Source organism: Onychomys torridus, chromosome 9, assembly GCF_903995425.1.
Source record: "Onychomys torridus chromosome 9, mOncTor1.1, whole genome shotgun sequence".
NCBI lineage: Eukaryota > Metazoa > Chordata > Mammalia > Rodentia > Cricetidae > Onychomys > Onychomys torridus.
In genome coordinates, this window is record NC_050451.1 from 58,663,836 (window position 1) to 58,690,819 (window position 26,984).

Here is a 26,984-nt window from a genome sequence, read left to right on the forward strand (position 1 = left end):
CGTGCGCATGCCCGGCCATATACCCCGCGCGCTCGCGTCACCGCAGGGCCCGCCCCCGCTTGCCGCCCCGCCCCGCTCCCCAGGGCATGCCACGTGGGGCGGCCAGGGAGCAGCGGCCAGTTACCCCAGCCAACCTGGTCCTCTGACGCTGTGCATCCCGGGCTCGCATCCTACCTCTCCCGGCCTCTTCCACCCTTCCTCTCGAATTCCATCCTTGACTCCAAGAGGCCCCGCAGGCTCCTCTATTCTCTGGAAACCTTCCATCTGTCCTTCTGTGCCCTTTGTGGGAAACTCTCACAGCCTGGCCTCCATCCTGAAGTAGAGTGCCCCTCTCTTGGTAGTTATTTGTGTTTTAACACTGCTGATGAATCTAAGAGGCGGCTCTCTGTTTTTCCTCAATTCTAAAATGTTCTCTAAGCAGGATGGAGCAACCCATAGACTGTGTTTCCTTTGCATGCCTCAGCCAACCAAAAGAACCAAAATGTCTTGAGACGGTCCAAATAAAAGATTATATTCACATTTCAGATTTTCGCACCGCTTTCTCGCAGCAATCAGATTCCTAAGGAGCCAGTCAAGCCTTAAGTTTTGTTTGAGGAATGTCTTGGGAGGGAGTCTCTTCCGCTCGCTGTAGGGAAGGCCTATTGTGTTGGGTGTTGAGCCTCGGATATGCAAATTTCTTGAGAAAAATAAACCACCCACTAAACTCTTATTGTTCTATTCAGCTGGATGTGCTTAGGATTATTTCCTCTATGGCTTAACCAGCTGTCACCTGGGGCTGGAGGACCCAGTGGCTAAGGACTTTCAATGGCCCAGAAGCCAGTGAGTACCCCTGCTTCTGTCCTGGCACAGGGAACGTGCCCAGCTGCCTGGAGTGTCTCTAGATTTGTGCAGTAGAGACCGCGTCCCAAGTGTAGGGCAAGTTCCCTCGAGAGGGAAGTCATAGGAAGGGAACCCAACGTTCCTAGAACAGGTGGCAGCAAGGACCCAGTGTTCAATGGCAGCTTGCTCTTTAGGGCTGTCCAGAGAAAAAGGGGGAAACACTAAAGTGGGGGTGGGGCGTGGGGTAACAGCCAGCCCTGGTGGTGCAGACCTATCATCTCAGCTACTCTGGAGGTGGGAGGATCAAGACCAGCTGGGGCAATTCCGTGAGACCCTTTCTCAAAATAAAAGGTAAGGGGGGGGGGGGGGGACTGGGTACATGTTGGTCCAGCAGGAAGCCATGGGTTCGAGACCAGCAAAACCAGGTCTGGAAATTGTACTTTTCTAGTTCAGCACCTGACAAGTGGAGTCAGAAGGATCACAAGTTTAAAGTCACCATTTGGTCTCATAATGAGTTGAGGCCATGCCTGGGCTACCTCTGTCTGTAAATTGACTGTGTCTTGCCTGGCATATACAAAAGATAAAAAAGTACAGAGGCCAGATTCTTCCGATCACGCTGTGATTTTCTAAAATTCAGTTATCTTCACTCTGTAATCACAGTGCTCCAGTGGGTAAGGGGGAGAGCTGTGACAGCCCTCTCATTTACTTTCTGAGTGATTTTGAGGTAATGATAGCTCTTGCCGAATTTCCTCCAGAGCCCCTTCAACTCTGTAATAACACTGACTATTTGTCTTGGTTAAACTTACAGAGTTTTTCAGACATTATGTCATCCACATGGGACTCCAAAGTGCACTGGGCTGTCAGGAAAGGTCAGTCTCCCATCAGGCCTTTCCTTGAAGGAGTATATAAAAAGGATGAGAAGCCCACCTGGAGATAAGGTATCAAGTACTTCAAATACATAGATCTCTCGAAAGGAGGAAGCCCATAAGTACGTGTCCAACAGGACTGCAGGCAAGGTGTCAGTCAGTACTACAGCTTGCATTAAGTGACTCTCAAAGACTGCCCAGAGTCTACGATGGGGAGCTGGCCATCATGTATGTAATGCCAGCACTCGGTCGGTGAAGTAAGAGAATCAAGGGGTCAAGGCCAGTTCAGCATAGTGAGAGGCCAACCTGGGTTACTAGAGACCCTGTCTCCAAACAAACAAACAAGCAAGCAAATAGAAAGTACTAGCAGGAAAGAGAGGAGTGAGGGACACCCCATCTCAGGGCCTGTGTGGCATTGTCACTTGTTTGTAGAACTGTCAAAGTCCACAGGGGCAACCGGAGGAGTTGATAAGCTATCTCAAGCTGATAAGCTATACACAAGAGAAATACAATCAATCATTAACATAGCTTAAAATCAAAAGGTCCTAAGTCTCTGTATCCGCCCCCACAGACATTTCTTCAGGAGGCATATCCTGAGTAGATGACATACCCTGACTAGGCCCTACCTTGTCCATGACAGTGATGTTCACCACACATAGTAAAACCTGACCATAGCCTTGAGACAGCGTATTGGGAAACACATAGTAACAGTTTGAAGCCTGGGTCCTATGTCATGACCCGTGTCCCTGCTCCCCTTACTGTACTGTCCCCTTTTGCCTCTCATCCCTTTCTCTTAGTAAGTTTCCTGAGTGTTCTGAAGTATGTTTGATCTATCCTTTCAGACTTTTCAGAAACCCCGTATTTTTAAAAAAGCAATATACTTAGTGTCTCACAACCCTCTGTAACTTCAGTTCTGGAGGGATCTGATCCCTCTCCTGGTCTCCACAGGCACTGCACACACATGGTGCACTTCTAGGCATGAAGGCAAATCACTCATATATGTAAAACTATAGATAGATAGATAGATAGATAGATAGATAGATAGATAGATAGATAGATAGATAGATATAGACAGATAATATAGTGCCACAACTGCAGTATAAATAATATACCAAGCAAAAACTCCATAAAATAAGGTCTAAGAGTGTAGTTCTTTTGGTACAACATTTGCCTAGCATGCTTGAGGCTTTGGGTTCAATTTACAGGACCACAGAACAAAGGGCCAGGCATGATGGTCCATGCCTTTGATCCCAGCACTCAGGAGGCAAGAGCAGTCAGATTTCTGTGACTTCAAGGCTAGTGACAAACCTACTAAATGTAATTTTGTGACCATTATTGGCTTATGATCTACAGAATTAATGACTATGGAACTTGGATTTTTCCCTTGAGAGCATTTCATTTCTAATACGAGCTTTTTATTATTACATTTATCTATTTATTTATTGCATATACGTGTCTGTACGTACTTGGGCACCATGACATGTGCATGGAGGTCAAAGGACAACTTTGGTGCCCAGGGAGTTGGCTCTCTCCTTTCTCCATGTGGGTCTCAGAAACTGAACTCTGGTTGTTAGACTTGGAAGCAGGTGCCTTTACCCACTGAGCCATCTTGCTGAGACCCAAGTATTTTATTTCTATCCCTAAACTTAGACCTTAACCTGCCTCAGTAAGAGATTCCAATGGGTACCTGAACCCCATAATATAGCAGTTTGTACATAACAGGTTCTCTTTAAATATTTGTTGGCCTGGCTAGTAACTCCCTCGAAATTGGATGTTGGGCAGTATTTAAGGGAAACTGACATGATCATGGCCCTGCCAATATATGCAGACAGATTTCCTGTAGGAAAGGAGAGGGAAACAGCCCTGCAGGAGAAGCCAAAGAAATGAGACACCCATCCTGTAATGGGGGTGGGGGGGTCCGGCTGAAGACTCAGAAAGCCACAGTCCCCTGAGTCAGCTATGCTGACAAGACAGGCAGGGGGTGAGCAGAGCAGACAAGACTCCTCATCCTTCCCATCGGTTCTGGACCATGTTGGTTTGGCCAAGAGTCCACAGCTTTTCTCCAGACTGTTAGATTAGTTCATTCCTCTGGGGGTTTTTGGGGGGTGGATTTTCTGGCCTTTTTTTTTTTTTTTTTTTTTTTTTTTGGTCTATGTTCTTATAGGACTTAACAAATTTAAGAGGATCAGAGAAAACATGACGATGTCCCTCACCTCAAATCCAGGCTGAAGGACCCAAGGACCCATGTGTTAACACCCTATGCTGTTAGGCAAAGCTCAGTTGATGGCCAGTGGCCTCAGCTGAGAATCGCACGTGAGCTTCTAACCTGGTCAAACAAGGGACAACTGGGAGAACACTTGGCTCTGGAGTGATTACCACTGGGAATTCTAACTGGGCAAACAAATATTACCAGTATTCCAGAACCTTTTTCTCCCTGCTTTTAGTAATTTGATTCTTCTTAGTCTGTTTCTGTTTTGGTATTTATTTCATGTTTATGAGCACTTTTGCATGCATGGATGTATATGCACCAAATACACACTTGGTACCTGCAGAGGTCGGAAGAGAGGCTGGACTGATTCCCTGAAGGAGGAGTTAGAGAAGGCTGTGAGCATCTGCGGGCTAGGAACCTGAGCCAGGCGCTCTGCAGAGGCAGCCGGCGCTCTTCATCTCTGAGCCATCTCTCTAACACCTTTAAACTTTTTTTTTACATTTATTTTGTGTATGGCAAGATGCTACAGTGATTGTGTGGAGGTCAATGGACAACTTGGGGAAATCAGTTCTCTCCTTCCACCATGTGAGTCCAGGGATTGTCAGGCTTGGTGGCAAGGGCCTTCTCGGACTGACCACCTCACCGGCCTCCCCACTCATTCTTCACTAGTCTAGCTAAAGGTCTACCCATTTTGATAGTCTTCTCAAAAAGACAAGTTATGGCTTTGCTGAGTTTTCTCTGTTTTTTTTTTTTTTTTTTGTCTTCTATTAATGTCTACTCTGACCTTTATTTTTAGATTAGCTGGGCATGTGGCACACACCTTAAATGTAATTCAGCTGGCTCCCTGGGAAGCTAAGGAAGAAGGACTACTTAAGTTTAAACATTTAAGATCAGCTTGGTCAACATAGTGAGACCTCCATCTCAGAAATTAAAAATTCCTTACACACTGTGGCATGTGTTTCTCCCTGCCTCCCTATATGTAATAAGGGAATGTAATTTTTAAGAACTTTTTAATGATAGAGGAGCACTTGGAATTGAGCTTACTGGCTCCCTTGAGCCAATGACTGTTAAGACCGACAGACAGTTCAAGCTCATACACAGCTTCAGTGCCTGACTGTCTGGTCCCCAGCCTGCTGGGGGAACCACCTGGCTACCAGTGCTGCTGCTCCCAACCTGCAGAGTAACAGATGAATAATGCTAACTTTTGCTTCTCTCTGAAGAAAAAGCATTATCGTCATTTAATAAACTATTTTTTTAGACACAACTACACACATTGATGGTTTTTATTTCACACCACAGGGCTCAATTACTTGGCACTGAAACTGAAAAACAAGGCAAGAACATCAGGTATGGAGAAGCACAGACATTCTGGCATTACGTTACGTACCTGCTCTACATAAAGACAAAGGAGTGCTGGAGACAGCAACTTCGAAGGACAAACCTAAACACTTCCAAAGAAATCCAAGAAGGAGAATTTGTTCAGCTAAAGACCCATTTTTCAGTCTGTTCTGTTTAATTCTGCGGCTTTTACATTTCAGGTCTCAGCCCAGCCTTGGTTACAGACGCCAAATAAAACCAGGGGTGCATTTGAAGAAATTAGAAGATTTTTGAAACAGAAGGGGAAAAAAACACACAGAAAACCAATGTTTCCCCCAAACACTGAAACCCACAGACCTGAGGACCACTTCTTAGATGTCGCCCTCAAGTGAGAGCGTCACATTTGTCCAAGCCAACTTTGGGAAGCCTGAACCTGGATTTTGAAATTTTCAAGCAACATCAGCCCACAGCTAGGAGAAACTCTTGCAAAATCTCATTTACAGACATTTGTAGAAAAAAATCTACACTCCATCTAGAATGTTCCTATGGTGAATCCTTCTCACGTACTCTGATGGAATTAAGGAAGGTCAGTCACAAAGAGCAAAGGAGTGTGCATGTGCATGCATGCATGCATCTGTCCGGGGCTGAAAGGTCCTGAGAAGCGGCTTTGGCTGGACTCTCAGGAAGCCAGGATAGCTGCACTCACATCCCTGGGGCAAATGGGTCCAAGGGCTTACTGTGCCTTGTGCTGGTTTAACTGCGTGTCTTTCACACATGCTCACAGCTGCGCTCTCTGAAGCACTATGCTGCACAGGCCTTTCTATAGCCCTCCCCAGCTGCCCAAGTAACTCTCTCATTTAGATGTCTGCAGTGACTTCCTATCACTTCTGGCACCAGAAACAGGATGGTCCTGTAGGCATGACCTCTGGGTATCACCAATGCTCACGCTGCCTTGGGGGGGCTTTTTTTTTTTTTTTTTGTCTTTACTTATTTTGGTAGGAGGATTGCTGAGGACTGGACTCAGGGATTTGACATGCTAAGTGCATGCTTTATCACTGACCTAGCCCCTAAATGTTCCTGACGCTGCGCTCCGCACAGGAGCGGCACCACTGACACCACTCTGCTCTACAAGAGCAGCAATGCAGCTTGTAGCAGGTGCCTAGAAACTTGCTTCCTGGACTGATGGCAAGGCTTGGTTTTGGTGTGGGCTTTTGGGGGATGGGTGTTTGTTTTCTGAGACAGGTCTCACTCTGTAACCTTGGCTAGCCTGGAACATGTAGTCCAAGTTGGCCTTGAACTAAAGATCCTTCTGCTTCAGTTTCCCAAGTGCTGGGAGAACAGACATGCACCACCACACTCTACTGTAATACCAGGGTTAAAAGAACAGAAATATAATTCTACAAGGATGGAGAAAGAGAAAATGCCAAGATAAAACCCCACTGCCGTTGCTGTTGATTCTGTGAGAATGAGCAGAGCTGGAGTCCAGCTGCTTCTTGTAGTCAGTGTCCATGCTGCCAGTTACAGGAAGAACAAGTTCTCACACAGCTGGATGGCTGGTTCATGATGCAGAATCTGTCCAGACAGGAAGGCTAGCTTGTGGGCATACTTGCAAGGAGCTGGAACTCGGATAGTACCAGGCCAATTCCAGTACATGTGGCACAGTTTGAAAGTCAACCTGAAGTTAGGAGGAAAATGTGTTAACACTTCCACCTTCACCTAGGGGTGGGCAGGGTTTCACTCACTTGGGGATACAACCCACAGCTCACTCACCAACAAACTGAGGAGTCCTGGAAACCTAATGCTATTTTCAGGAACTCTTGGTTTTGTATTTGCTTGGTTGGTTTGTTTTGGGGGTACATGCTCTCAACTATCTAGCCCAGGCTGGCTCAGAACTCCACTAGCCCAGGCTGGCCTTGAGCTGCCAATGATCTTCCTGCCTCAGCCTCTCAAGTGCTGAGATTATAAGTGTGAGCCAGTAGGTCTGAGAGAGTACTCATTATTTTTTTATCTGGAATTGTTTACATTTCCACTTAAGCCAAAGGACAGGTACCTTCTCATTTTAGGTATTTCCCTGGGTTTTTTTTTGTTTGTTTTTGTTTGTTTTTGTTTTTAGGTTTTTGGTTTTTGTTTGTTTGTTTGTTTGTTTGTTTTTAAAAGAAGGGGCTGGAGAGATGGCTCAGCAGTTAAGAGCACCTGCTGCTCTTCCAGAGGACCCAGGTTTGGTTCCCAACAACCACATGATAGCTCACAACCATCTATAACTCCAGTTCCAGGAGATCTGATACCCTTTTCTGGCCTCCTCAAGCATCAAGCACACATATGGTGTACATATATTCATGTAGGCAAAACACTGTACATGTAAAATGCAATACAATAAAAGAAGAAAGTCATCGCAAAGGGAAATCCTATTTTATCTACAGGAAAAGGCTAAAAGGCCATTTACCAGTCTCCTGGGTCAGTACATCATAAACATGGCTGTATGTCCTAGTCATTTGCAGTGGTTATCTATCTATCTTTCCATCTAGCTAGCTAGCTAGCTTTCTGAGGTAAGGTCTTGCTAAATAGCTGGGACTGGCCTGGAACTAACTATGTCCTTCAGGCTGGTGATTCTAGGTGATTTTCTGGCTTCAGCCTCCTGAGTGAGAAAATTATAAGCATGTGCTACCACATGCGCTGGAGCAGTCTGTTAAAATATAAATGCCTATAGGCATGGTAGTGTGTCCTGTAATCTCTGCGACTCAGAAGGCTGAGTGTTAGGAGCATGACTTTAGTTCGAGAGTTTGAGACCAACCTGGGCAACATAACAAAACCAATGCTTTATAACACACAGGAGTAAAGGCTAGCAGGTACCCATATTTTCTTAAAGCTCCTTAAGTGATTTTAATATAACACAGGAATACAAATCACTCCTCAAAAAGATAACTACTATATCAAGATCTGAGAGAGTCAAGGCGTAAAATACTGCTGGCCAGTTCAGTTGGTGAAATGCTTACTGCACAAGTGAGGATTGGAACTCAGTTCCTAGCAACCACGTGGTGAGTTCACGTAATCTCAACACCAGAGACAGAACTTGTCTAACTGGAGTTCTAGATTCCAGTGAAAGATACTGTCTCAAAAATCAAGGTAGACAGCTGCTAAGAAAAGACACTTGATGCTGACCTCAGCCTCTAGACCTGTGTTCATAAGAACACACACAAAAGGAATATACTATCTTGAGGGACAGTGACTAATGACTTAGCTATTAGTCAGGATGAACAGTGAGAACAAGTACATTTCTGACAGGCTCACCTCTGCATGTGATCAGGGCTCAGATTTGCCGTGTTCAGGACACAGATGTAGTGTGTAGGTATGCCACAGCCCTGCCGTACATGATGGGCAAGAAGGTAGAAATCCACCCTAGCAAAGAAAGAGCACCAACAAAACTTTTTTAGCTCGGTGGTGGTGGTGGTGGTGGTGGTGGTGGTGCACACCTTTAATCCCAGCACTCAAGAGGCAGAGACAGGAAGATCTCTGTGAGTTCAAGGCCAGCCTGGTCTACAGAGCCAGTTCCAGTACAGCTAGGGATACACAGAGAATCTCTGTCTCAAAAATAAAAAAATAAAAAAATTTAAGCCTCTGAACACAGCTTTGTGGTGGAGTGTTCATGAGACACAAGGTTAAACCCCCAGTAACAAAATGTCTATGCATGCCGTGTGTACTCGTGTGTGTGTGTGTGTGTGTGTGTGTGTGTGTGTGTGTGTGACAGAGATGCGCTTGTGCTTATGCAGGGCTATTGCTCCACCACTGAGCTCAATCTAAGCTTGCTTTCTTCAACACCTCAATGAGGAGGATTCCATTCTACACCTCTCCAGGAATATTCAGACAACAGACAACTTCTCCAGCTTACTCTTCCTCATTTTGTCTACTTACCACTCACAGCTGGTTATGGTATGATCAACCACAGTCCCAGGGGAGGGAGTCACAAAGTGATCGGGAGCGGCAAGGTACAGATTGGTGCTGATTTTCTTCTGAACCACAAACACCACCATCTTGGGGTGGTAGTTCTCAAAAGCTTCAAAGCACTTCTGCAGCTGAGGAATCTCATAGTTGGCAACTGTCTTTAGCTGGCCATCAGACACTCCATCTCGGTAGACCACGATCTTCTCTGGGAGACAGTGGTTCACCTGCAATGACAGCTGGAAGAGGTGACTCCAAGGGCCCTTGGCTCAAGGACCACAGTGAAAAGCTCACAGTCATTGTGCAGGCTGGAGTCTGGGCAGGTGGGAACTGTAGCAGTTAGCCCAAAGCACATGACTGCCAAGCATGCCATTTCTAGATTTGTTCAGAGTAGCAAACAGGCTTGATATGGCCGAGGTGCTATAAAATATGAAGGGAAACTCGGCAATGAGTGACGCGCTCACAGCCTGCCCTCAAACAGAGCAAACATGGTCAAAAGGCAATGGCAGCATCTGAAAGGCCGAGAGAGGAGGATCACCGTGAGTTCTAGGGCACCTGGGCCATATGGTGAAATCTAGTCTCTGGAAAAAAGGAAGGAAAGGAGGGAGGGAGGAGAAAAGGAGGAAAGAAGAAGGAAGAAGAAGGAGAAAGCAAGGACTCAAAAATTTTTACAAAGATAATGGCCAAAAAAGGTGAGTCAGTGTTTATCTGACTTGAATTAAGACTCAGATTTTAACACACAAGTAACATCCCAAGTTGCTGACAGGTGACAGCTTCTTTACTGAATGTCCCCTGACCGGCAGAATGTCAGATACACTTATGATACCTAATAAAGTAAGTGGGTTCTCACTGCATCAGCCCTGAGTAAACTGATCTGCTTACATGCAGTTTAATGTAGGTTCTTGTCCCTTAAAAGATAAATCACGAATAAAGCTCAAATACTCATTACACTCTGTAAAGATGGCTCTACAAGAAAAGTTTATCTCAAAAACTCTTTTCCAAAAATGATCTTGCTGAGCATGGTGGCTTGTGCTTGTAGTCCCAGCTGTCAAAAGTCCAAGGCAGGAAAACTGCTGTGGATATGACACCAGCCTAGGCTACACAATAAACTGCAGGTTAGCCTAAGCAGCGGGGTAAACTCTGGTCTCAAATTTCCTCCCTCAAAGCATCTTTTTAAAGTTTTCATTCAAATGTTTCAAGTTGGGTGTGTGATGATACATGCCTTTAACACCCCCCACCCCCACTCCAGGGGCAGAAGTAGATGGATCTCTATGAGTTCAAGACCAAGTTGCCTACATGTTGAGTCCCCAGGTCAGCCAGGGCTATATAATGAGACCCCTGGTTTCAAAACTTTTTTAAAAAAATGAATGTCCCCCTTTTCTGAGACACCTCAAACATTCCAACATTTACAAACATCTTCACAATCACTGGAGCTACTATCCCTGTCTGTGGTACTTTTTTCTGCCTCTCATCTCTCCCCCTGGGCCTTTTTTTTTTTAATGTGACAGGACAGAGTGACCGCAAGGTCTCCAGGCCCTAAACCAGGGTTTCTCAGCCCCAGGAGGCCAGTATCTGGAGCTGGACGAGTGTCCACTATTAGAGCTATCCTGGGCTCTGTACAGCTCTGTTTAGTGTTCTGGACACATGGCACTAAATGGCCAGGAGGGCACCACCTCAGTGCTCCTGGCACTGGGCAGCTGCTGAGCTGAATGCTACTTGACATGAGTGAGGCTCCACTCACCCACAAAACAAATGTGTCATCTCCACTAGATATGTGCCATCGCGCTGCCTCAGAAAACTGCAAAGTTCATTTTGTTTGTCCGTTTGGAGACAGGGTCTCATCCAGTGCAGGCTGACCTCAAAGTCACTGTGTACCTGGGGCTGGTCTAGAACTCTCAGTCCTCCTGTCTCTACGCCCAACGCTCTCTACTCTGCCAAGCTATTTTGTTAACATGCAATGCTCATGTGATTCAAATGAGACCTGGGAGCCAGACACACAAAGCAAATCTCCCAGCACTGCCAACACCATCAAAGAGGAGAAAGTAAAACCCTGCTGGCCGGAGTTCAGCTGCTACGTGCTTCCCTAGCATGCGCGGAGCCCTGTGCTCCACCTCTAGCACCAGATAAAACCCAGGTGGGGCGGTGCATGCCTGTAATCCTAGAATTCAGGAGATGGCGGTAGCAGGATCAAAAGTTCAAGGCCAGTCTCCGCTACAGAGAGTGTCAGCCTGTGCTGCCTGAGAACCTATCTCAAAAAGAATAAAAGGAAAAGTAAACCGCTCTGGGAACAGAAGAGTGCAAGAGGGAACATTGTGTCAGGACACACAGCCAGAGCCGGGAGTGAGAGACAAGGAGCAGTAAGGCCAGTGTGGCTGTCTGAGGCACGACACTGGAGAGACTTGTAAGGTTCCTCCACACTGACAGACTGAGAAGAAAGAGGGGCTGTCATGAGATCCCTTCACCTTAGGACCCGAAGACACAGAAGATCTGGGAATGATGGTGCACACCTGAAATCCTAGCACGGGGGTAGAAGTGGGGGTGGAGCTGAGGCAGGTGGCCATCAGGGATGGCTGGGATGGAGCTCATGGGAGAGTGTTTGCCTAGCATATGCAACGCCTTGGGTTCCATCTCCAGCAGCACAAGAAGGGCAGACAGGAGTGAGCAGGTCCTCCTTGGACAGCAATTGTTTGCTCAAGATAATGTTGAACCCCAATCTCTTCCCAACTATGTGAGAAAAGGGAAGCTGGACTTGAAATGCAAAGACAACATTGTCTCACAGGCCACAGGCACTTCCCTGTTCTGCTTTCTAGGATCAGATGTTCATCAAAAACACGCAGAAGCTGGACATGGCAGCATACCACTTTAATCCCAATAGTTGAGAGGCTAAGGCAAGAGGATCTGAAGAGGCTCCAAGACGCTGGGCAACACTGTGAGACTTACACAAACATAGTGACTCTCTACACAAGACAGAAAGTTCAAACAAACCAAAGTAGTCCAGCCCCAGGTTCTGTCAGCCCCAGGCTGAGGGCACCTCTGCAGCAATTTCAGGTTGCAGCAGTCAGGAGCTCAGGCAGAACTGTTAAAGCTCAAGTCAGTAGCAGGTCAAGTCAGTTCAGGGACTTAGTCATGAGAGAGAAAGCTGCAGAGGCAGGTGTAAACCTGTTTTGATTTCCACACGCAAGTGGTAGGCAATCTGGTACCCAGCCTTGTAAAGCTGGAGTGGCCAGGAAGCACACATGTAGACCAGGCAGCTGGACATGAGTGCAATGATTCTCAGGATGGGCTCTGGGGAAAACTTCTCTTCTCTCCTGCTGGAGACCAAACTAGGCAAGCACTCTGTTACCAAGCTTCACCCCCAGCATATCCTGATTCATTTTCATGAAAATTTTGACATAAATTACAATAGCACTTTTCAGAGTAAATGATGTGTAGTATTGCAATAGACTCAAGTCAGATATTTTGGCCATTTGCAAACATGTTAACATGTTAAAAAAAGAAAACAAACCAGCACTGGTCTCAAACTTTATTAGTTACTTTTCATTTAAACACCATTTATTCTAATATGCATTGAACTTAGTAGGTTGGGGTTTTTTTGTTTTGTTTTTTTGTTTGTTTGTTTGTGACAGGGTCTCATGTAGCCCAAGCTGATTTCAAATTCTGTATGTAGCTGAGCATGACTTTCCACTTCTAATCTACCCATTTCCTGCTCTCAAGTGCTAGATCGCAGCTTACGGTTATTTCAACTTCATACATTTCCTTTCTTCCCTCCTTCCTTTTTTCTTCCTTCCTTCTTCACTAGCAGGGACTGAACCCAGGGCCATATGCCAGGAAACTGATTTACTACCGAGAAGGTGCCTGGCCTTCTTTTTACTTTTTGAAACACAATCTCACTAACCTCCAGCATGGCCTTGAACTCTCAGTAATCCTCCTGCCTCACCCTCCTGAGTGCTGGGATTACAGACATGCATCATTATGCCTGGTCTCTCATTTCTTTTTAGCACTGAGTAAGCTCCTCATTGAGTATGCCAGTCATTTAGACGTTCACCCACCAAAGAGCACACTGGCTGCTTCCAGGTCTCAGTGAGCACGAGTAAGCTTCCAGGTAGTTTACTGTGGGCTCCTAGTTTTCAACTTGTTGAGGGAAAATGTCGAAGAGCAGGGCTCCTGGATTCTGGGGGAAGTTTTATGGTATACTATTAGTACGTTTAGTCGTGTAATGGCAAACTGAGCATTCTGACAGCTCTGCATCACCCCAGCATCTGGTATTCCCAGTGTCCTGGACTTAGCTATTGCCACAGCTGGATGGCAGATCAACGTTGGCTTACAATGTTGTGTAAGGCTCTAAGGGCATGGTTGAGCGTCTTTCCACATGCTTACTTGACATCTGGTGACATTCTTTCATGTCAGCTCTGGTCTTCTGTCTACTTTAGAGGAAAGAGAAGTGCAGTGAGTCTGGGCCTTCTTAGCCTTAGACAAGACCTATGTAGCCTAGCCTCAGCTGGCCTGATACTGATTTATGTAACCAAGGCTGGCGTCAAAGCTGAGGCAAAATCCTTCTCTCTTAGCCCCATGTACTAGGATTTGAGTATGGGCCACCATGCCCAACTGCTGTGTACCACCACTTCCTCCACTCCTGGACAGACAGACATCCCACACATGACACAGCCCTCTTGCCTCTGCCTCCCAAGTGCTGAATGACAGACTGCAGGCATGAGCCACCACAGTAGGCCATTTTGCCTCTTTTAATTGTGATTTATTTTGAGACAGGGTCTATGTAGCTCAGACTAGCCTCAGGGATTATAGCTATGAGCCACTGGGTTTTGCATCTTTAGAAAGACTCAGGTTGACTTTCAAACTGTGCCACATGTACTGGAATTGGCCTGGTACTATCCGAGTTCCAGCTCCTTGCAAGTATGTCTTCCTGTCTGGACAGATTCTGCATCATGAACCAGCCATCCAGCTATGTGAGAACTTGTTCTTCCTGTAACTGGCAGCGTGGACACTGGCTACAAGGAGCAACTGGATGCCAGGCCATCGCCAAAGGAGCAACAAGATGCCAGCAGATTGGTAACGCCACAGCTACGTGGCAACATATAGATGAATAGGAATGGGTTAAATTAAGATGAAAGAGCTAGTTAGCAGGAAGCTGAAGCCAGAGGCCATACAGTTTATAATTAAGATAAGCCTCTGTGTAATTATTTTATAAGCGGTTGCAGGACTGCAGGTGGGAGAGATTCATCTGGACCTCAGGGCCGGGCAGGACCGGAGAAACATCTGGCTACAAACTTTGGTCCTCTGCGAGAGAAGTGTGGACTCTTAACTACTGAACCATCTCTCCAGCCCTGGGTCTTAAACTTTAAGCATAGGTGTGTGAGGTACTGTCAGCTAACTTTTGTGCAGTGAAGGCTGTGCCAAGAGTATTACTTTTTGCATGTTTCAGGCCCACTGTTTCAGCAGCATTTGTTCAAAGACTTCAGTCTCCCACTGCCTTGTCTCCATTTCTTTAGCAAAGGTTATACCACTATACTTGCCCAGTATATTTCTGGGCTGTTCTTCTCCCTTAACTCTCTGTTTATCTTCCCATGAGACTCACACAGTCCCAATCACCACAGCTTTATGGTGAAAAGTGTTTAAGTTCTGTAGCATCCGTCTTCAGACTGTCCTTAGGTATTATGGTGGCTAGCCTGTGTCTTAGAATCACTCTGTTGATGTCCACAAAAGAACTTGCTGAGATTCCATTGACTCCGCCATTACAGCCGGGAAGAACTGACACCTCAATTATGTCAAATCTAACAATAAATAAGAATTATTTTTATTTCTTCATCAGTTTAATAGTTTCCACATGTGAATCTTACCATTTTCTTTTTTTTTCTTTTTTTTTTTTTTTTTTTTTTTTTTTTTTTTTTTGAGACAAGGTCTCATTATGTTGCTCTAGCTGTCCTGGAATGTATTATATAGGCCAGGTTAACCTTGAACTCATAGAGGTCTGCCCATCTTTGCCTCCCAAGTGCTGGGATTAGAGGCCACACCTCTAAACACCATAGTCAGATTAAAATTCCAGTCTGTCAGTAGCTACAGTGGAAATCAAATTTTAATACATGAAGCTGTGGGGCACGCCAACCATATTGGAAACATAGTTTCCTATCTTGCTAGACATTTTTTAAGATTTACTTTATATGTATGAACATTTTGCCTGCATGTATGCATGTTCACCATGTGTGTGCTGCCTGGTGCCCACAGAGTTCAAAAGAGGATGTCAGGTCCCCTACAACTGGAGATAGATGGTTGTCAATCACCGTATGGGTGCTAGGAACTGAACCCGGGTCCTCTGCAAGAGCAACAAGTGCCCTTAACCACCAGGACATCTCTCTATCCCCAACAGTTTCCTTTCTTATAGAACTGAACTTCAAATAAAACCACACACATCATTGCCATTAAGACAAAAAGTGAAAACATTTAGGAGAAATAAACCAGCTTCCTTTCTTTATTGCATTAGTTGAAACTTCCAGTATGAAGCTGCAATAAACAGAGACTGGAAAGGCAGGAAGCTACCTTTGTTTGCAGTGAGCATGCTTATTGCTGTTTAGCAAGGCTAGTTCAGAAGGGGACTTCAATCTATGTGACAAAAAATATCTTATCCAGGTCCTCCATGAAAAACCTCTACATTTAGTGGCATCACACTCACGAGAGACATAAACTAGCTGCTTCCCCTCTAAGATGAAGAGTAAAGTAGTTGCTTCCCCATGACTGTTCTTACGAAGAACCACAAACTGGGTGGCTCCAAACAACCGATGTTTGTTTTCTTATGGTTCTGAAAGCTGCAAGATGAAATCAAGATGTAAGTAGTGGGCTGAGGCTGTAGCCCAGTTAGTAGAGTGCTGACTTAGCATGCACAAACCCCATGTCTGACCCCCAGCACCACACAGAGTATGTGTGGTGGGACACTCCAAGAATCCCTGACCTTGGGCAGTAGAGGAAAGACAACCAGAAATTCAACACCATCCTTGGCTACACAGTGAGTCTGAGACCAGCCTGGGATACATGAGACCCCTTTTGTTGTTGTTGTTCTAAGACAGGGTTTCTCCGTGTCTGTAGACCTGCCCGACCTCTGCCTCCCAAGGGCTAGGTTTAAAGGTGTGCCACCATACCTGGTTGAGACCCCCTTTTAAAAAGTGTTTAAAGTGTCAGTAGAGCCACGCTTTCTCTGAAGACCCAGAGAAAGATCTGGTTTCGACCCCTCAAGCTCCCAGGGGCTATGGCTACAACACTGGAACTTCTGCACTGCTTTCACAGTGGAGTGGGGGGTGGCTCCTCTGTGGCTCGGCACTTCCACATGGAATTAATTCTCTCTGCATCTGCATCCAAGTTTCCCTTAGATAGCAGGCAGAGCTGGATGTGGTGGAGCATATCAGGACTTCTAGATGAGACAAGAGGATTACAATTCAAGGCCAGCCTGGGATGTGGGGAGTTTGAGATCAACCCGAGTTACACAGAGAAACCATATTTCCATACCCCACACTCACAGTCACAGAACAGTAGCCTAGGCTGGCCTCAAACTCAAGATCTTCTTGGCTCAACATTCTCAGTGCTGGGATTATGGACATGCCTAGCACAACATTCATCTTTATCACAATAAAATGTAACATAAGAGTGTCTTGTACTTTTTCCTCATAATTCAAAGTCTTAACATTGGAATGTTGTTTGCTTCTTCCTAATCATGAGCTGATATGCCACCTCTGTCATGGATGCCAGTGTAGACTCCCCACAAATGTATCCACTGCGACACTGCATGCTTTTAGATGTTATGCAGTCATTTAAAATTGCCCTCATATCTATTACTTTTACTGTTGCTTAGTCCTTTAACATTTCTATCTTTTACCTAGAGTGTCTTTTGCCTGTGAACAATGTTGTTTAGTAGTTTACCTTGGTGTTGATCTGATGAGGAGGGCATCTCCACTTCTCACGTCCCTGAACATCTTTCCCTTCATTACTGGAGTCATTTGAGGTGGACATTAGATCCAGTGTTGGTGGTCAGTGTCCTATAGCGCTTTGAAGTCACTGCTCTATATCTTATGGCTGCACTGTTTCTGTTGACAAGTTACCCATTAATCCATTAAGGATATAACCTCTTCTTTATATCTATTTTTATGCTTGCTCCCAACAAGTTTTTATAATGTGTCTAACTGTATCTCTGCACACATATACATAAACACATACACACTCACACACATACACATATTTTCATCTCCTGGGATCTGTTGGACTGTGTGTGTATATAAGACACACACAGACAGACCGACAGGCAGACAGACACCAGGTCTCACTAGGCTGTACAGGCTAGCCTTGAACTCAGGATCATCCTGCATCTACCTCCTGAGTGCTGAAATTACAGATGCACCATTGTACCAGCCTGCTTATTGGACTTTCTGAATCAATGACCTGACATGCTCTCTTCTACAGAACAGTCTTCTCTGCTGTCTTTTCAGATACTGCTTTGGTCCTTATGTTTTTCTGCTGCCTTGCATATTTTAAAACATGCTATTTTAATATTTTAAAATACATAGGAGGAAGAAAAGGGCAGTATGGAGTTAAAATACAAAATACAAGCCAGGTGGTGACAGCACATGCCTTTAATCCCAGCACTCAGAAGGCAGAAGCAGGTGGATCTCTGAGTTCGAGGCCAGCCTGGTCTACAGAGCAAGTTCCAGGACAGTCAGGACTACACAGAGAAACCTTGCCTTGAAAACAAAACAAAACAAAAAATACATATAGAAATGCATACCTGAGGCGCTGGAGAAATGGCTCAAGAGATTGAAAGCACCGGCTGTTCTTCCAAAGGACCCAGGTTCAATTCCCAGCACCCACAGGTCAGTTCACAACTATCTGTGACTCCAGTTCTAGGGGATCTGACACCCTCATACAGGTATACATGCAGGTAAAACCCCAGTGTACCTTAATTAAATAATTTCTTTCTAAAAAGAAAGAACTATCTGTTGGTTTCCCTGATTTTTAGCTCTTGCATCTCTGTGCTTTAGTCCGACCTTTCTTCAGCTGTATTTAAACCACTGTTACCCACGGCTCTGGATGGAGCATCCCTGTAAACCACTGTTACCCACGGCTCTGGATGGAGCATCCCTGTAAACCACTGCTACCCATGGCTCTGGATGGCAGCATCCCTGTAAACCACTGTTACCCACGGCTCTGGATGGAGCATCCCTGTAAACCACTGCTACCCATGGCTCTGGATGGAGCATCCCTGTAAACCACTGCTACCCATGGCTCTGGATGGAGCATCCCTGTAAACCACTGCTACCCATGGCTCTGGATGGAGCATCCCTGTAAACCACTGCTACCCATGGCTCTGGATGGAGCATCCCTGTAAACCACTGCTACCCATGGCTCTGGATGGAGCATCCCTGTAAACCACTGCTACCCATGGCTCTGGATGGAGCATCCCTGTAAACCACTGCTACCCATGGCTCTGGATGGAGCATCCCTGTAAACCACTGCTACCCATGGCTCTGGATGGAGCATCCCTGTAAACCACTGCTACCCATGGCTCTGGATGGAGCATCTCTGTAAACCACTGTTACCCATGGCTCTGGATGGAGCATCTCTGTAAACCACTGTTACCCATGGCTCTGGATGGAGCGCATCCCTGTAAACCACTGCTACCCATGGCTCTGGATGGAGCATCTCTGTTCACCCCAGGAAACTTATAAGCTGACACCCTACCCTGCTGAGTCTCACAATGTGACTGCTTTAAAAAAAAAAAAAAAAGATAATGACACCAACATAGAGGTAAGAATTGTGAAAATCCATTTAGAGGACAAAGAAAGAGACCAGGAGAAATCAACCCCACTGCCGCCTTCACCTCAAAGCTCTCACCTCAGGAACTGGGAGGAAACACATGTAATTCTTCAAGTCCTCCACCCACGGTGCTTTGTTATAGCATCCTTAAAACACTAACACACCTATCTATGGAGTGTGCAATCTTAATTATTGCAGTTTTCACTTCTAGAAATTGTAGATTTCATAGCTCCCAGTTCATTGTCCAAATCCTTAGTGCTTTTTAGAAAATCTCTTTGAAGATACTAAGTTGTTTTTATTTATTCATTCATTTTATTCTTTTTTTACATTGATTTATTGGGGGAAGATGCATGTTACAGTGTGTGAGTGTGTGTGTGTGTGTGTGTGTGTAGGGAAGCTATAGGAATAGGTTCTCTTCTATCATGTAGGTTCAGGGATCAAACTCAGATGGTCAGGCTTGTGGGCAAGTGCCTTTACCCTCTCATCTGTTTGAGACAGAGGGCCTCCCAAACTGTAATCCTCCAGTCTCAGCCTCTGGAGAAGCTGGTTCAACAGAAATGTGTCACCACACACAGGGTATCTAATCAATTAACTCAATCTGTGAGTTCCTCAGTTTCTTCTCATTTTCTCTCCTCACACCCTGGGGACTTGTGGGCTGCTCTCTGGGATGATGTCACTTCCTGCCGAGTATCTGCTTCTCCTAAGGCAGCAGTCACAGCCCAGCCCATCCACACGGGGGAATGAGAAGGAGTCAGAGTTCATTCATCTCTTTTTTTTTAAATTTGCTTTAAGCTTGGTAATATTTAGGATTTGCATCCCAAAGAGGGGGAAGATACATACTCAGAACAAGCATGTTGGGGGGCTCAGCTTTAGTTTTGGTCCTTGGAGACTTCCTCTAATGCTGAGCAATGTCTAACCTCTTAGCTGCATGTCCTTGGGGAAGGCACCTAAGAACCCTCACTTCTCTGCATTTCTGTTCTTTTGTTTGCATCTCCACTTCCTTATTTTTCTTCTTTCATTAGCTCTTTAATTAAAGTGAAGCACACTGGGCATAATGACTCACATCTATAAATTTAGCTCAGATTAATAGTGATTTCCAGGGTAACTTGAGCTACAATATAACACCTCAGCTCAAAAAACAAACAAACAACAACAAATAAGGAGAATGGCATATGTGTGTTCCTTTTTCAAAACCAAAAGCCAAACATGATGTTCACAATAAGCAAACAACAGATAATGTGGGTTCTGGAGTGATCCCTTTAAAGATCTGGAGGTTTGGGGCTGGAGAGATGGCTCAGAGGTTAAGAGCACCGACTGCTCTTCTAGAGGTCCTGAGTTCAATTCCCAGCACCCACATGGTGGCTCACAACCATCTGTAATGAGATCTGGCGCCCTCTTCTGTGTACATAATAAATAAATAAATCTTAAAAAAAAAAAAAAAAAAAAGATCTGGAGGTTTTCCCTGGGGGTTTTCCCTGGGTACCTGAGTACAGGCACTGACAAACTGGAGAACATCATGATCTTGGATCAGTAGATAAAATTCAAAACTTAAGATAATTCGAATGTGATTTCTCATGACTCTAAGGATCATGATTAACTTACTCCAGTGCTTTCTTTTCCCACCTGCAACCTTGATCCTGTGGTGACTAAAGATCAGCCATGACCACAGGATGGAGAGAAGAGGTTCACAACACCTGAGGAAATCCCTTAAGTTGTGTTTGGTGGTACACGCTTGCAATCCCTGTACTTAGGCAGCTAAAGCAAGACAATCACAGACAGAGTACAGCCTTGGCCACACAATCAACTCAAAATAGTTCAAGCCTTGTAGCAATTCTGCCTATTCATTAGCTATTAAGCTATCTGAATAGAGGCATCACAGGCTGCTTACAAGTCAGCTACAAACATTACAGAGTTCAATCAATCAAAAGGGTAATTAATCGGCCCACCACACCTATGTAAGCATCTCAGTGAACTTCTGGGTAGCAAGGCTCAGGTTATGGTTGGCAGTTCTCCACATGCCTTATCATATCTTGGTCCCAGGAAACAAAGTGCTCTGCTGTCACAGGGAGAGAACTACTGACTATGTTCCCTGTACGGTACTTCCTGACTCGGATGGTGCATTCCTTCTCCTAGATGACTTTAATCTGTTATCTTTTTCCTAAAACAAACCCCAAACATGGAAATATCAGCTTTTATTGAGTTCTGTGTCCCTTCAGTGAATTGTCAAAACTGAGTGAGATTTGGGGAGCCACTCAAACTTCCAACTGGTAGGCCTTCTGAACTGGGATAAGCTTAGGTAAAGTTCATTGTTCAGTCCTAGATTCTTGTATCAACAATGACATTTCTGAATTAACATTTGCTAGAAAAGCATAAGATATAAAAAATAGGACAGACACACATAAAAATCAGGAGACTTCCATCCAGAAAACCAGAAAAGGTAAGCATAAACAGATGAGAGGAAATCACCAAAGAAATGAATAGAAAAAACCCACTCCCAAGCCGAATATGGTAGCACTTGTGAGGCAGAAAAATGTTGGCTTTTATGAGTTCAAGGCCAGCCTGGTCTACATATGGAGTCTACATAGAGAGACCTTGTCTCAAAAACAAAAACAAAACAAAAGCAAAAATCCAGTGAGAGGTCTAGGAATATAGCTCAGAAGTAAAGCATTTACTTAGCATGTGCAAGGCCCTGAGTTTGACGCCAAACACCACCAAAACAGAGAAGGCTGGGTAATGACAGAAATAACAAACTCAAGTTATCAAGATGAGATGACCTGTAAACGGGACACAGTGAAGGACTCTGGGAAAAGAACACAAACCAATCATTTCAGCTAAGGGAGGGAACAGCAAGGAGAAAATAGGTTAGTGGCATAGAAATCATCTTTGAGTGAAGTCTGCAAAGAAACAGGAGTAAGAAAAGAAGTAACAGAGCTTGGGGATGAATTACCACATCATTTGGATCTTCTTAGACACAGAAGTCCCTATTGTCTAACATGTGCAGGACACTGAAAGAATCCAATTCCATAAAGAAACAAGGTGGGGTTTCAGAGAATGACTTCAGTTGTCTACTGTTGTCTATTCCCTGTCCAAAGCCCCACTGGCCCCACCGCCTCCTTTCATGTCCTGGCCAGTGCAAAACTCAGAACCCGGCTTGCTCACTCTTTTAGACCTCATATCAGTTTAATAACAGCAATTCTCCATGGGGAGCTTTCTTTGCAATTATGAGACGTGATTTACAGTGCAGCTTTTGTCCTGAACCAAAATGAAGAGTCAGCAGCTAATGATAGTCATAAACAGTTGAGTAAATTAGTAAGTCTTAATTGCTGAAGTTTACCTCCAACTCAGGCAGCAAGGGCATGGGAATTCTGTCTGAAGGCACCATGGTCAACCAGGTGGATCTGAACTGACCACACCAGGGTGCGGTGTCGGCTCTGAAGCTGCTCTTCAGCAGACACCTGACAGGACACTGAGCTCTCTACTGGGTTCCAGCTCTTTCAGAGATTCACCCTTGATTTCTTCCCACCACACCAGATTCCTGCTCAAAACTTAATAGGTAGCCCTTAAAATGAAGAAATGTTAGGATTTCTGGTCTCCTCACCTCATAATACTTTTTCAAGGAGCCCACCAGGCAGAGCTTCAGGCTGTCCACAATTTCCTGATGTGGCATCTGGAACACCACCCTCGAATACCATTTGGTGAGTGTGCTAGGCAGGTGCAGGGGGTGGGAGAGGGAGAGACAGAGAAGACAGTGAGCAGCCACTCCCACAGGAAAGCCTGTGGTCTGCTATGCACACACAAGATTCCTTTTGAACCAACTCAACACATATCTACCTGCCAAATGCATTTGCGGAGTCAGTATAGCCTGACAAACTGAGTTCCATGCCCACACCCATGTGGAGGTGAAAGGAATAACTGACTCCATCACAGGGATGGCTCTGTCGTCCAAGCATGTGCCACAGCCCTAATACCCCCCCCCCACACTAGTTAATACTAATTATTATTATTAAATAGCATAAAGTGATTGGGAGATACATGTAAGCTATATTCAGAATTTTTTATAAAACTTTCAAAGTGTGTATGATTATGGGTATTTCCTTCAAAACTGCTTCCAATAGAAAGGGTGACAAGTTGATAACCACCAGCACAGAATTACTGAAATAGTGAGGACACAGTATTCAGTCAACTCAGTGCAGAGCAGAGCTAAAGAGAGTTCCACATATTGATGGGGGAAGTATCCAAATTACAGCTTATGTACATAAAATAAACTGACAGGCTGAGGGGGTGTGGCTCAGAGGCAGAGCATTTGTCTAGCATGTGTAGAGCCTTGGGTTCCATACCTAACACTACACACAGATTGAAACTGATGAAGAGTGTGCACGGTAATATCCCATTCCTATAAATAAATACACATGTGTGTATTAGCTCACATGTATAGTTACCCTCAGTGTAATATTTTAGAAAAATACATCATCTAGTGATGGGACCTCCTCGATCTGTGTGAGCATGCTCTCTGATGTTCATTCTATAAACTGCTTCAGTGACATGGGACTGGTCTTGGATATTCACAAATGTGCATGAGAGAACATGAAGGTTCATCTGCATCAAACGTTTGGTGACAGTTAATCAAGGATGAACATTAGGAACTTTTGTTTTCTAAATTTCTACATATATGTGCAATGAGAATACCTTATTTTCATAATTATAATAAATAATAAAATCACTTCAGGGGCTGGACAGACAGCTCATCGTTTAAGAGCACTGGCTGCTCTTCCACAGGTCCTGAGTTCAATTAGCAATAACCAGATGCTCACAACCATCTCTAGTGGGATCTGATTCCCTCTTCTGCCGTCCGTGAAGACAAGTCACTCACATACATTAAATAAATAAATTAAAAAAAACAACAAAAAAACAAAACTTCAGGCTGGAGAGATGGCTCAGAGGTTAAGAGTACTGGCTGCTCTTCCAGAGGTCCTGAGTTCAATTCCCAGCAACCACATAGTGGCTCACAACCACCTGTAATGAGATCTGGTGCCCTCTTCTGACCTGCAGACATACATGCTGTATACATAAATAAATAAATCTTAAATTTTAAAACAAACAAACAAAAAAAAACTTCACTGGGGGCTGAGGAGATGGCTCAGTTGGTAAAGGGCTTGCTGCCCAAGCATGAGGACCTAGTTTGAGCCCCAATACTCTTGTAAAAACTGGGCTTAGTGGTATGTACCAGTAATCTCAGAGGTAGGAGGCAAAGAGGAAAATCCATGCACCTTGTGGGCCAGCCAATTTAGCAGAATTGGCAAGCTCCAAGTTCAGTGAGAGAGAGAGCCTGTCCCCCAAAATAGGGTGGCGGGGACAGAGAGATGGCTCAGCAGCTGAGAGCACTGGCTGCTCTCCTGGAGAACCTGGTTTGATCCCCAGCAACCACTTGGAGGCTCACAGCTCTAACTCCAGTTCCAGGGGACAAATGCCCTTTTCTGACCTCCTAAGCCTGGGGTGGTGGCCATGTCTTTAATCCCAGCACATGGGAGGCAGAGGCAGGCAAATCTCTGTGAATTTGAGGCCAGCCTGGTATACAAAGTGAGTTCCAGGACAGCCAAGACTACATAGAGAGACCCTGTCTTTTAAAAAAAAAAAAAAAAAGACAACTAATGTTGATCTTTGGCATGAGAAACACATACGTACACACACTTTCCCCAATGACAATTCCATATCTCTCTCTCTCTCTCTCTCTCTCTCTCTCTCTCTCTCTCTCTCTCTTCCCAAGACAGGGTTTCTCTGTGTAATTTTGGTGCCTGTCCTGGATTTTGCTCTGTAGATCAGGCTGGCCCCAAACTCACAGAGATCCGCCTGGTTCTGCCTCCCGAGTGCTGGGATTAAAGGCGTGTGCCACCACCACCAGGCTGACAATTCCATTTCTAAAAAGGCTAGTAACACAAGATACTGGCAGTCTCTGTCCTTCCAAGAGCTGCAGATCCATGCCTGGTAAGTGTGTCAATCCCACTGCAAATACAGATATGAGAGGACAGAAAAAGGAACTTATTGCTTCCTATACTATGACACAGAGTGCCCAAAAATCATCTGATGGATTTATAATAACATCAGGCATCAAAAGGAGGTAATCAACAGTAATATAACTATGACTGTTACTTACAGATTTATGCTGGCAACAAAGCCAACCACAGAGCGCATGCCTCTGCTGGGGTCATGGTATACATCCATCCCAATCACCATTAATTGTTTCTAGGTTGAAAAACAAGAACACAATAGCAAAAGTTCAAACCCAAGCAATCCATTGCTCTATATTTATTATCTCAACTTCAAAGCAACCTCCCTTAAAATTTACATATGAAAACAAGTTCTATTCCCATGGGGTCTTCATTTATCATAGTATCTCTTTCCTTGCATGGGAATAGGAAGAAGCAGAGTGCTAGAGAGGTCCCCAGAAATCCAGAAAGATATCTCCACAAAAGACTACTGGCAATGGTTGAGAGAGTGCCTAAGCTGACCTACTCTGGTGATCGGATGGCCAAACACCATAACTGTCGTGACAGAACTCTCATCCAATGACTGATGGAAGCGGATGCAGAGATCCATGGCTAAACCCCAAGTGGAGCTCTAGAAGTCCAATTGTCGAGAGAGGAGGGATACATGAACAAGAGATATTGAGACCATAATTGGAAAAAGCACAGGGACAAATAGCCAAACTAGTGGAAACACATGAACTGTGAACCAACAGCTGAGGAGCCTCCATGGAACTGGACCAGGCCCTCTGGTTAAGTGAGACAGTTGGTTAGCTTGAACTGTTTAAGGGGCCCCCAGACAGTGAAGCCAGGACCTGTCCTTGGTGCATGAGCTGGCTTTTTGGAACCTAGGGCCTATGCTGAGACACTTTGCTCAGCCTTGGTGTAGGGAGGAGGGGACTGGACCTGCCTCAACTGAATCTACCAGGCTGGGCTGAATCCCCAGGGGAGACCTTGCCTTGGAGGAGGTGGGAGTGGGGGAGGGAGGGAGGCTGGGAGGTAGGAGGAGGGAGAACAGGGGAATCCGTGGCTGATATGTAAAATTAAATTAATTATAAAATAAAAATATTTTTAAGAGAAAATAAGTTCTATAAAAGAAACAGACTGCATTCAACTTGACGTTTTCTAAACACAATAAACCATGTCAAATTTAGACCAGGTCAGCAAGTCTTTTCTATGAAGAACAAATGAGTAAATCTTAAGGCTTTGTGAGCTGAGCGTCTCCGTAGGAACCTTGTAACTGGCTTTTGAGGACCACAGCGGTTAACAGATGCAACCAATACTGTAGTCCAGTCAAAGTGTACTTAAAATACTGAGAACCCAAAGAAGATAATCTTCAAGTGTCAGAAAACATTGACCGCCACTTTTACACCACTTGAAGATGTTAAGTACATGCTTAGCTCACGGTCTGTCTAGTAACATGCAGCTGGACCTGAATCCACACTGAGAACAGAAAGGATGACAAGAGGGGAGGATGGGAAAGAGCCAAGCACAGAAAAGACACATTTCAACATCACTCACCAATGGAATATCCACTCCCCAGAGCTCACCACCCAGTTTACAGTTCATCTGCAGTAAAATTTTCTGAGCCACACTCCGAAGCCTGGTGGGTTGACCAATGGTTCGGACATTGATGACCTATAGTGACAGGACCAGAACATCATCAATCTCTCAGGAGATGTTAACAGTTCTAAAGCACTAGCATCTCTTGGCTCCATGCCCTCCCTACCTCTGTCCCTTCCAACAAGGAAACCAAAATCAGAGGATGCTCAACTCCCTCCCATGCAATGGTGCAGTGTCTGTCTAAAGCTACCCCACACCCTCCTGGGGCAGTGTCTGTCTAAAGCTACCCCACACCCTCCTGGGGCAGTGTCTGTACAGCCACCCCACACCCTCCAGGTGCAGTGTCTGTCTACAGCCGCCCCACACCCTCCTGGTGCAGTGTCTGTCTACAGCCGCCCCACACCCTCCTGGTGCAGTGTCTGTCTACAGCCGCCCCACACCCTC

At 45.1% G+C, this 26,984-nt stretch overlaps 1 protein-coding gene across 2 annotated transcripts in view; it reads right to left on the reverse strand.

Annotated features, from left to right (window-relative positions):
* Positions 1-6,633: 6,633 nt before the first annotated feature.
* Piwil2 (piwi like RNA-mediated gene silencing 2) overlaps positions 6,634-26,984 on the reverse strand; it is a 63,604-nt gene continuing 43,253 nt past the window's right edge. The window contains exons 17-22 of one of the 2 annotated variants that reach the window (XM_036199875.1): positions 26,499-26,615; positions 25,109-25,197; positions 22,556-22,661; positions 9,121-9,374; positions 8,500-8,607; positions 6,634-6,886 (exon numbers count right to left, since the gene is read on the reverse strand). In XM_036199875.1, coding sequence (XP_036055768.1) covers positions 6,730-6,886; positions 8,500-8,607; positions 9,121-9,374; positions 22,556-22,661; positions 25,109-25,197; positions 26,499-26,615 — 831 coding nt within the window. In that variant the 3' untranslated portion in view covers positions 6,634-6,729. The remainder of the gene's footprint in view (positions 6,887-8,499; positions 8,608-9,120; positions 9,375-22,555; positions 22,662-25,108; positions 25,198-26,498; positions 26,616-26,984) is intronic. The other variant, XM_036199874.1, reaches the window with a different exon arrangement.